General features: G+C 33.2%; 1 protein-coding gene across 1 annotated transcript; it reads left to right on the top strand.

Moving 5' to 3' along the window:
- Positions 1-1,916: 1,916 nt before the first annotated feature.
- Positions 1,917-2,390, top strand: LOC124925013. The gene has a single exon (XM_047464990.1). It carries the CDS (start codon positions 1,917-1,919, stop codon positions 2,388-2,390), a length of 474 nt encoding a protein of 157 aa, XP_047320946.1.
- Positions 2,391-12,741: the final 10,351 nt, after the last annotated feature.

The following is a 12,741-nucleotide window of genomic DNA, read 5'->3' as shown; positions in this document are numbered from 1 at the left end:
CCATTTATTAATTAAGTAACAAATCATAAAATATATATAGTTACATATAGGGGAGACAATTCAAGTCGGATGGATTCATGTTAATGGGTTAAACGATATTAACCTCCCGAATCTAATATCAATTCGGGTCAAAATTTCTAACTTGAACATAACCTGTTTATTTGTAATTAACCAGAACCCGAACCTAACTTCATTGACCCGACTCAACTCGAATCTAACCCGATGTAATTAATATTACATCTCTTGAGTCTATTTCAGATTAAAATTATATCAACATAAAAGAAAATAAAGTTAATTTACAAATTCAGTTATAAAATATTTACAAAAGAAGATGTGAGTGAGTGAGTGAATAAGGAAGTACAAACAAATATAAAAAATATATTGTTACGAGGTATATCAATGTTCAGTCTCCGGTTCATATATTTCGTCGATACATGTCTATTTTGGGTCATTTGATTTGATCGACCCAAACCCAAAAATATACGACTCTAACATGATTTTTTCGTATTTAATTTGATTCGAGTCGTATTTACGTGTCAGGTCCAAAATTGCTTGTCCTAGATACAAGTCACAACAATATCATGAAAAAAGAAAAGAAAAGCATGTGGATAGAGAATTTTTTGATCCACATGATATGTGAGTTAGTAGCAGCTCACATGCATGGCTCCTCCATAGTAGGAAGTAGGAAGCACACTTGGCCTTCAATTCTTTATTTTATCTTTTACTTCCTAAGAACTGCATGTGCGTCTGCATGTGATAGGATCTATACATCTTCTTAATTGGCTTCACCTTTTTTATTTTTTATTTTTTAATTCTCCAAGTTTGACTTCTAATCTACACATGATCATATGCTAGCTTTAATTAATTTCGTATTCATGTGACGACCAATTGTTGGCAATGGTATTGAAACCAGCTTATTCTTTTTTTGTTTGTCTCATTTTGGTCCCCAAACTTAAAACAAATAAATTGAAGTAAAAATTATCGATTAAAAAAAAATTATTGGGAATGAGAATATTAAGAGAAAGTCGTAAAATTAATATTTGAAAAACAGACGCACCAACTTTATAGTGTCGTGAAGGATTGGGAAAAAGGGAGACATGTCTCATGCATCATATATGCTAGCTAGAGATGCTTTCAAAAAAGAATATTGATCTTTTATATTTACCTAACTTTTGGTGGCTTCACAATTTCATTTTAAGGATTATGTTTGAAATTTTCATATAGGTTTCATACGACATTCACATCAATGAAGATACAAGTCCAAATAAAAACTACACCCAATAATTAAGGAAATTGATTACTAGCTAATCCAATCTCCAAAAATCTACTACTTTAAGGATTTCAAATTTACAAGTATTCATGTTAGTGACATACTGATTAATCTAATATAGCCTTCACTAGACTCATAAAGCAAACAAAAACTAAAGCTGCTAGTATTGAGTTTCAAATGCATAAAACCCCAATTTCTTTTATAAAAACACAAATCTAATTAAACATTTATGTGTAACAAAAGCAAACACAAATAGCTCAAAATTCAAAATGTAAGAGACATTTGAAACCAGCTAGCTCTCACCCCTAGGATCGCCAAACAAAAATAACAACGATTGAATGAAAGTTAACGAGGGACCCAACTCAGACTTGTTTTAAAGTTCAAGGACGAAAATCAAAATTGTTTTCAATTAGTCAAGAGTCTATGGGTGATCGATCGATCATCCATATATATATATAATAAGAATTCCAAGAAGAACCCATTAATATTAGTGCAAGATAGCGTCTCTTAGTCGTCAACTTCCATTATTATTCATCATAATTTCCCCCTCCCTAAAGTCCTCGCTATTCGTGCATGGAAACTAATTATACATCTCAAAACTGCCAATATCCAAATTAAAGTCTTGAATACTAAATCCAGTCGATCCATGAACAAACACCATTTATCAGGTGAGATCTACTATGGAGGAGCCTCCGTTGGCATCCCTTTCCTATGGGAGTCTGCACCGGGAACTCCCAAGGTCAAGCACCACCACCATCCGTTGCCGCCACTCACTCCCCCGCCTTCCTTTCTTTCCAATAAAACGACCACGACCACGACCACGACATCGAAGAAGCCTTCAAGATCAGCCACGGGTCTCTTCCATGCTATCCTCCCGAAACTTCTCATCATGAGGAAATCAAACCGTCATCCTTCATCGCCAACTAATTCTTCATCCTCTTCTGAGTCTTCTCCATTTACTCATGCGCCGTGGCAATATTATTCTCCTTCACCTGGACAGATCTTGAGATCCGGCAGCAGGAGGTCATTGTTTCTGTCAAGGATGGACGATGATGTTCGACAAGATCATCGGAGATCATCTGTCAATTGTTTCGGGATTACAGGGTGTATCTCGGAGTAACACTAGATCCTTGAATCTATATATTAATTTAAGGATCAATGTTCTAACTTGTTTATTAGATTCTCAAGATTATACGCAATTTATCTGATTTCTTATGAGAAATATATATACAGCATGACGGTTATCTTGATTTGTTGAAAGTAATTAATTAAATGCATGTTCAACAATATCCCTAGTCTCATTATCTGTGATGGCTAGATTTATAATTGAAAGTAAGTGTAGGCAAACTTACTTAACTATGAATAATTAAATAATTGAAACAAAGTTAAATAGGTTAATATTATTCAAATCGATCCTAATTTAAATGGTGAAATTAAACTGAATGCGAAATCCTACATTAGTTCATAATCTTCTTAAACTTCTCTTTATTTGAATGAAAATATTATTAAATTTTCTCCTTCCTTTAATTTTTCCGAAATAAAATTGTTCTTTAATCTTCATTCTTCTTAGATTTTTCTTAAACGAAAGGTTTTTCCAAATTTTATGAGTACGTCATAATTTTCTCTCTCTTTTGATGGAGACTCAAAATAAGGATTAATTGTACTTCAAATGTGAACAATTATATTACTATTATAAAATAACCAACATGATCACTTATTATGATTTTGTCATTTCTAATTTAACCATTTAAAATATTATGAGAAATGTCACTTAAGTATTAAATATGATATTTGTACAATTATTTATTATATTATTGACTCATAAATTTCAAAAGATTATTTATGTGAGATTGAGTCCATGAAATCAATTAGTCTTTATAATTGTGTACTATGAACAGTACTTTAATCATCTAATTAATTAAAATTGTTGATATATATATTTATAATTTTGTGTATAATATATAATTTATATGACTAATAGTTCAAAATAAATCACACAACTCACATAAAAAAATCTCATTATTTAATATTAAAAAAACATATTAGAAATTAATAAAAATAAAATAAAAATGTAAAATAAGTTTATGGACGTAGGTTTATACAAATATTTGGTTCAATTTAAATATAAAAGTTAGCTTTTTGATCGAGTGTTAACATATAATATATTATAGGGTATAAGTTGCAAATTCAAGAAGAATTATATGTACATTTTTTCATCTTTTTTTATTAATTGAATCTAAATTGTGAAGAAAGAACAACACACAAACTAACAATCTGACCCGTTTATACTCACATACCCGACTTATATGTAGTTAAATGTTATATATATATATATATATATATATTCAACAAACTATAGTATTGTATTATTAATTGTTAGAGGTTTCTTTAGGGAGTGGTTAGAGGTTATCCCAGATATAAGATCACGTAAACTAATAACAATAGAGAAAACAAAAGAAATAATACGAGATATAACGAGATTCAATCAAAATTGCTTACATCCCTGGGAGTGCCGTCAAATATATATATTATTTTACTCTTAGGGTTAAACCCTGTATTACATGATATTTATAGACTAGTATATTATGTCACACATACTAAACTATTATAGGCTCAACCTATTAACTCTAAACTTAATTAACATGTGTATATAAGCCACATACACAACAATCTCCACATTGGAGAATATTCCATATCTTAGGAGATAAATCACATACCTCCACCTTCGAAAAATTCAACCCTTCTTAGAAGATAACAATATAGAGTTTCAACACTCCATGTGGGCTGGCCTACCACCATTCCTTAAAAACATGAGACATTCAACAAGCCCAAACAATGTTTGAACTTGTCGGTTGAAACTAACTTTGTCAACATATCAACTGCATTTTTACTAGTATGAACCTTCTGTAACAATATCTCATAAGATGCGATTAACTTTCTGATCTTGTGAAATCTCACATCAATATGCTTTTTTCTAGCATGATATACTTGATTCTTTGCTAAATAAATGGTGCTCTAACTATCACAAAGAAACTGAACTCCACCTTGCTCAATGCCCATATCATTTACTAGTCTATTAAGCCCTAATGCTTCTTTAACAACTTTAATTATTGTCATGTATTCTACTTTCGTTATTGATAGTTCCACTGTAGACTGAAGTAATGATTCCTAACATATAAGTCCCCACAAAGAGTAAACACAAACCCGGTTGTAGACCTTTTATCATCCTTATCACCAACATAGTCTGAATCCACATATCCAACAAATATAGAGTGAACTTGTTGACCACAAAAAATAATACCATAACTTGATGTTCCCTTCAGATACCTGAAGATCCATTTGATTACTTCCTAATGTTGCTTACCCAGGTTTGTCATAAACTTACTAACTTGACTCACAACTTGAGCCAAGTCTGATCGTGTATCGCATACATCAAACAACCAACTGCACTTACATATGGAACTTTTGTCATGTCTTCAATACCCTTGTCCGTCTTTGGACATTGTTTAGAAGAAAGCTTAAAATTATTTGCCAAAGGAGTGGACACTTGCTTTGAATTGCTCATCCCAAATCTATCCAGTACTTTCTCAATATAGTCTCGTTAAGATAACCACAATTTTCAGAGCTTCTATCCCTGTGAATTTCTATTCCAAGAATCCTCTTTGCAACACCTAAGTCTTTTACATCAAATTCCTGACCCAACAATATCATACATATATTGTACATTAATCAACATATCATCCACATAAAGTAATAGAAAAATAAAAAACCTGTCATCAAGGCTTTTGACATAAACACAACAATCATACTCGCATCGTCTATAACCAAATTTAATCATGTAGGAGTCAAACCGTTTGTACCACTATTTTGGAGACTATTTTAACCCCGTACAACTATTTCTTTAACCTATACACCAAATTTTCACGTTCAGGTTAAGTGAACCCTCCTGACTGTCTCATATAAATTTGCTCCTCCAAATCACCATGCAAAAAAACAATATTAACATCCATCTGCTCTAAATGCAAATCACAATTGGCTAATAATGCAAGCACTACCCTAATTGAAGTATGTCTAACCACCAAAGGAAATATTTTATCATAATCTGCTACGAAAATATTTTTGTAATAAGTCGAGCTTTGAACTTTTCCCTTTTTTACTGTTACTATTAGTCTATTCTTGTAGACCTCTTCACACTCATCCATTTATCTCTCACCTGTCTCGTAATAGCTTCTGAAAGTTTTTTGGATTATTAGTAGTGATAATTAGTGCGAATGAGACAATGCCTTCATAACCAAATCTATTAGGAGGCTTCACACTAGTACATCTTTGTCTATTTCTAACTAGACTGTAGTCTTATAAACCATTTGTATCACGACATTTAGAAACTGAATTTGAACTCTCACCCCTATTAAATATCACCAAGTTATTCTAAATTCATCTTAACCCTATCAGATTCAACCTAGGTTTTTTTTGAATCCATCCATAGTGTATCTGAAATAGAGTAACTTTTCATAATGCTGTCTTTACTCTGCTGCAACATATATTGATCGTCAAATACCGCATCTCTACTGATCAAAGTTTTATTTGTAGTTGGATCCCAAAACTTGTATCTTTAACACCTTTCTTGAAACATAGAAAGATGCATTGCTTAGACTTTGGATCTTTCATCACTAGGTACAAGCACATAATTAGATGGACAACCAAAAATCTTTAAATTAATTATTAAAGTCAACTGCATTACCTCTCCACACTTCTTCAACAACTTTACATCCCAAGGATGCCCGTGGTGATCTATTAATGAGGTAACCCACCATATTCACAGATTATGCACATAAAATTTTAGAAAGCACCGCATTCAATCTCAAGCACCTTACCTTATCAACAATTGATATGTTTATCCTTTCAGCCACACTATTTTATTGTGGTGTCTCATGTACCATGTAATGCCTCTAAATACCATACTCCTTACAAAATTTCTTGAATTGAGTATTTGTGTACTCAATATCATTATCAGACCTTAGATACTTGATTTTTCCACCTGTCTAGTTTTCTACCTCCGCTTTCCATAACTTAAATTTGGAAAAAACTTCGGATTTCAGTTTCAAGAAATAAATCTAGACCTTTCTAGAATAGTCATCAATAAAATTCACGTAGTACAAAGCTCCACCCAATGACGATTCACTTGTATGACCCCATACGTCGGAATGCACATAATCAAGAATTCCTTATTTATTGTGCTTACTAGTTGCAAAACTAACTTTAATCTATTTTCCAAGAACACAAAATTTGTAAAAGTCTAACTTATACCTTTTTATACCTTTCAACAAATCTCTTTTATGCAATTTAGCCATTCCATTATCGCTCATATGTTCAAGACGCATAAACCATAATTTTGTGCTATCATCATTTGACTCAACAAAATGGACTCCACTAACAATTGTGCTCCCCGACAATGTGTATATATTCTCTTTGGTTCGCCTTCCTTTCTTAACAATCAACGCACCTTTACGAATTTTAATGGTTCCCGATCCTCATCCGTTTTATGAGAATACTAATTTCATGTAAAGTACTTAACGAGATCCGATTCTTCTTCACTTCAGGTATATGCCTAACATTACAAAGAGTTCTAGCAATACCATCATACATCTTAATTTTGACTTCACCCATGCCAATAATACTACATCTATTGTCACCTAAGTGAACATAACCAAAATTACCTGACTTGTATGAATTGAACCACTCTTAGTTAGGCGTTATGTGATGAGAACATCTCAAATCAAGAATCCACGCATTCTTGATTTGACTTTTGGCAATTGAAAGTACATCACCATCACTTTTCTTCAAGTCATCTATTTGGACAACGTTCACCGACTTGGAATATTCAACATCATTAATCGGCTTTGGAAAATTTTTCTTTATATGTCCTGGCTCCCAACAACTATAACAACGAAATGTCTTTTTTCTCCTTAACTTGAATCTGTATTTTCCTTTTTTTAGAATGCTCATTTTTCTGTTATCTTCCACGACCTTAATTTTCTGTAACATATAAATTGTTGGATGTAGATTTTTTCCTTGCATTTTACTTTCGTTGGTTTTGAGCCAACAATGCTTCATTATTTTTTCAACTTTGATAGTTTGTGTCTCATATGTTAGAGTAGTCACCAGGTACTCATAGAAAGACGGTAACGAGAACAAAGAATCATTGCTCTGTCTTCATCATCAATATTCACATAAGTTGCGCTAGATCTGTGATTATCTGATTGAAGATATTCACATGCATGCTGAGCCAAATCTGAACCCTCGTGCATCTTTAGCCCATAATGTCTACTTCAGATACAACTTGGTCGTCATTAATCTGGACATAAACTAACATTCTAACTTTTTCCTCGTTGTACCAACAAATCTTTAACTATTGTTTACCACAAACCAAAATTACCCAATTTCATCGAAGTTTCCAACTTTAAATCTGGTACTAGAAGGCATCTCAACACGCTCAAATATTCACTTTGAACGGCAAGCCAAACAAGCTTCAATAAAAATCAAACAAGCCAAAACTAAAGCTAAACAAAGCCTCAAGAACTTATTGAATCTATAATCAAATAAGCCTTTTGCTTATTTTGACAAACAAACGTGACATAAATCAAAGAAGCTCTCAACTTTACGTTTTGTTTCTCTCTCCTTCTGTCACTTGCTGATACTATCTTCTCTCTCATTTAAAAAAAATATATCTTTAGATCTCTATTTTTTGCGGATTGAAAAATCATATCTGGAAATCTTCCTCATTTTTTCAGATTATGCCGATCTTTTTCCAACAATAGAGAGAAAACCGAAAACTCTATTTCCAGCTTTTCACTAACTAATGAAGAAAATGCATACTTCTTATTACCGCTGCTGAAATCCATCTTCGTCTGGAAGCTTTGAGGTCAAACAAGTTTCATATTTTTTTCTCCACCACCGTTGCCGATCTGTTTGATAATTAGAACCCGAACGCAGAAAACAACCTCTTCCTGTCTAATTAGTTTAGGTTAAATCTCAATGAAGCTCTGATACCAATTGTTGATTCAAGTAACCACATAAATTAATAACAATAAAGAACACAATATATAACGAGGTTCAAACAAAACTGTTTACGTCTTTTAGAGTGTCATCAAATATATTATTTCACTCTTAAGGTTAAACCTTGTATTACATGATATTTATAGAGTAATACATTCGATTATAAAGACTAAACTACTCTAGGTCCAACCTATTAACTCTAAACTTAATTAACACGTGTATATAAGCCACATACCACAACACTTCTATTACATTAAAAATAATAATAAAAGAATTTAACAATATTGTGAAAGAATAAAACACTTAAAATTATACCGTTTTGTTGATTGAGATTATTTAAAAAAAAATTATTTGATGAAATAATAGTTTATATATAATTGGATTTAGTTTATCTTTAAATAAACTAGCATGAATCCCGTGCATTTGCACCGATAAGAATATATATAAAATATTATTTATCTATAAATATTTTAGATAAAATTTGTTAGAAAAATTAAGTAAGTTAATTTTAACCCGACCAAAGAACTTAATCAGTCTCAACTTCCATGTGCAAGTACAACTCAAGCCGCATCAGACCGGTTGAAGCTCTTGCTTCAAACACCCGATCATGATCAAGAAAGGCCGGTTGAACCCCTCTAACCGGATCAGGTGAAAGTAAAAGCGTCATTATCCGGCTGACTCAAAATATCGAGGATCATAAAGCTAAACGGAAAACTATGTCAAATGATGAAATCTGTGAAGATGACGTAATATGATATCTCTTGGAAGCATGCAAGAAGAAAGATCCGGATCAGAAGCATGCAACAAAAGCAATGATTTACCTAAGTTTGCAAGCAACATCCGATTCAGGTGGTTGGCCTAATGCATGTCTACTAAATGTCTAAAATGGCAAGGCGTGCACACAATCTTTCTAAACCGGCATGACTTCCAGTGACCAATCTCCTGGAGAGAGAAAAGATGACTGTTGTCATCTTTCCACTATAAAGGAAGTCGAAGCGTCTCCAAAATACAGAGAAAAAAAACAGTGAAAAGAAATCTTACGCGCGACCTTGAATAGTGATTGAAATTTCTGAAATTGTCTTGCAATCTGTGTATTTTCCGAGTCTGTAAAAGTGTATTACAAATACTGTGTGAGTATTGTAAAGTGAACGACGAGTAGTAAATAAGACTCGATCGTATTGTGTTGTTGAATATTCCTTAGTGAATATCCTTCTCACTGTTTGAGAAGAAGGGGTGACGTAAGAGAGTTTGCTCCGAACATCCATAAAAATCTGTGTCTCGTGTTCTTTACTTTCATATTCCGGCTCACTTACTTAAACCTAACCGAAACACCTAAATATCTCAACCGAACTAATTTATAATTTTCTTAACCGAACTGGTTCTCTCCTTAAACTGATATCTCCTAAATACCTTCTAAACCGAGTTGTGTGAGTTGCTTCAGATTGAAACGGACATTTCCGTACTTGAACTCGGTTCAAGAGTCTGTGACAATCTGTGTATTATTAAGAGAAACTCCCCACTGCTCAAGTTGGAGAATTAACTGAGGTAAAAGTCATAGCAACCGAAGCGCAAATTCGATCAGATACTGAGGCGGCTAGAAAATTCCATGAAGCCGAGCTTGACAGAGAAAAGCAGTTGATTGAGTTGGAAGCAAGAGATCGTCAGCTAGCGTCCAAATTAGCTGATAAGGAAGCCGAAAAAGAATCCGAAAATGAAAGAGCCAATGCCAGAGCGGCCAATGTTATTCAACAGCAACTCATCCTTGACACGGCTCAAGACGATACTAATGCAAAGAAACGGTCTCCCCATACAAGGAGTATAACCAAGGAAAATGCTAAGAAGAAGAAGAAGGATCAAGCGACCAGGGTGTTAAACTTGATTACGGAAATAAATATTCAAACGACTCTGACCCGAATCATTGGTCAATTCCCACCCATAAACGAGCTGGAAGAAGAAGAAGAAATCCCTCTGAACCGAAATTGCAAAGCACAACCCGAATCATCTTCCTCCATTTGTGCTGGAAAGAGACCGATTCAGGAACATGAAGATGATCATATTCACAACTTCATCCATAGAAATCCAAGTCGCAATTTCCGAATGCCATACAACATTCCGGGTAGACGAGAATCGATTGTATCACAATGCTTCAGAGACATAGACCAGAGGCAAGAGGAAGAAAGGCAGCGGCTTGAACAACAACAGAAGCGACTGGAGAAAGAACTGGAAAAAGAAAACGAGCAAGATAAGGGAGGATCATCCGACCCTTAAGTTTTTGATTTTATTTTTACTTATGAACTTATTATCGCAACTTACTGCTTACTTTACCGCATTTTCTAAATTCAGTTATTTTTTTAAAACCCAAATCTCTTAGAATTCACACACGTTGGAAGATCCCTTTTTCGAAACAATTTTTTTTGAAACATTTTTATTTTAAAGTATCAAAAAGGGAGAAATTGCTAAAAATGCTTTAAACTCAGCCACATCAAGTTCTTTGATAAATCGGCCATACACTACAAGTTTTGAATATTTATTCTAAATAATCAAAAAGGGAGAAATTGTTAGAAAAATTAAGTAAGTTAATTTTAAACCGGCCATACACTACAAGTTTTGAATATTTATTCTAAATAATCAAAAAGGGAGAAATTGTTAGAAAAATTAAGTAAGTTAATTTTAACCCGGCCAAAGAACTTAATCAGTCTCAACTTCCATGTGCAGGTACAACTCAAGCCGCATCATACCGGTTGAAGATCTTGCTTCAAAAACCCGGTCATGATCAAGAAAGGCCGGTTGAACCCCTCTAACCGGATCGGCTGAAAGCAAAAGCGTCATTATCCGACTGACTCAAAATATCGAGGATCATAAAGCTAAACGGAAAACTATGTCAAATGATGAAATTTGGGAAGATGACGTAATATGATATCTCTTGGAAACATGCAAGAAGAAAGATCTGGATCAGAAGCATGCAACGAAAGCAATGATGACTATTTACTTAAGTTTGCAAGCAACATCCGATTCAGGCGGCCGACCTAATGCATGTTTGCCAAATGTCCAAAATGGCAAGGCGTGTACGCAATCTTTCTGAACCGGCACGACTTCCAGCGACCAATCTCCTGGAGAGAGAAAAAATGACCGCTCTCATCTTTCCACTATAAAAGGAAGTCAAAGCGTCTCCAAAATACAGAGAGAAAAACAGTGAAAAGAAATCTTACGCGCGACCTTGAATAGTTATTGAAATTTCCGAAATTGTCTTGTAGTCTGTGTATTTTCCGAGTCTGTAAAAGTGTATTACAAATACTGTGTGAGTATTGTAAAGTGAACGACGAGCAGTAAATAAGACTCGATTTTAAATGCTCGTCAAACCAACCATTAATTCCAACCTCACACTCGACAAACCACTCATCACCCGACCTCTATCTCATGACCTGACACTTTTAAATACTCGTTAAATCAACATTAAATCAACCACTAATTCCGACCTCACACACTCGACAAACCACTCACCATCCTACCTCTATCTCATGACCTGACACTTTTAAATACTCGTTAAATCAACCACTAATTCCGACCTCACACACTCGACAAATCACCCACCACCCGACCTCCATCTCGTGACCTTAGACTTTTAAATGCTCGTCAAACCAACCATTAAATCTAACTTCACACTCGACAAATCACCCACCATCCGGCCTCTATCTCTTGACCTCACATTTTCAAATGCTCGTCATACCAATAACTAATTTTGACCTCACACTCGACAAACCACCCACCCACCACCTAACCTCCATCTCGAGACCTCCGACTTTCAAATGTTCGTCAAACCAGCCACCAATTCCAACCTCACACTCGACAAACCACTCATCACCCAACCTCCATCTCCTGACCTCACATTTTTAATTGCTCGAAAATATAAATTTGCATGTGTTGAGATTCGAACCTTGGTTTTCAGCATTAATGTAAACACTTAAACCGCTAGACCACTTAAGATTGTTGAAATAATTTTATTATTTTGTGTATGTATATATATTTTGTATTTAATATTTATTATTAATTAGTTAATTTTTATATAAATATAAAAGTTATTTATACTCATAAAAGAAATTATTATATATATATATATATATGATTAAAAAAAAATATATGATAAAAGATAAAATGTATTTATATAAAATTAATTATGAAAAATAATATATATATATATATATATATATATATATATATATATATATATATATATATATATATATATATAAAAGGTAACCAATAAATATAAAATTATGAATGTAGAAGTATTTATAAAAAAATAAAATTGTTTATATATATATAGTTTATATATGTGTATATAAAAATATAAAAATTTATGAAGGTGTTTATAACAAAATAATAATAATAATATATATAATTTTTAGATAATATAT

The sequence above is a fragment of the Impatiens glandulifera genome, chromosome 2 (assembly GCF_907164915.1).
Source record: "Impatiens glandulifera chromosome 2, dImpGla2.1, whole genome shotgun sequence".
Taxonomy (NCBI): Eukaryota; Viridiplantae; Streptophyta; class Magnoliopsida; order Ericales; family Balsaminaceae; genus Impatiens; species Impatiens glandulifera.
Note: the sequence above shows the minus strand (reverse complement) of the source record. Positions and strands in the feature narration are given on the sequence as shown.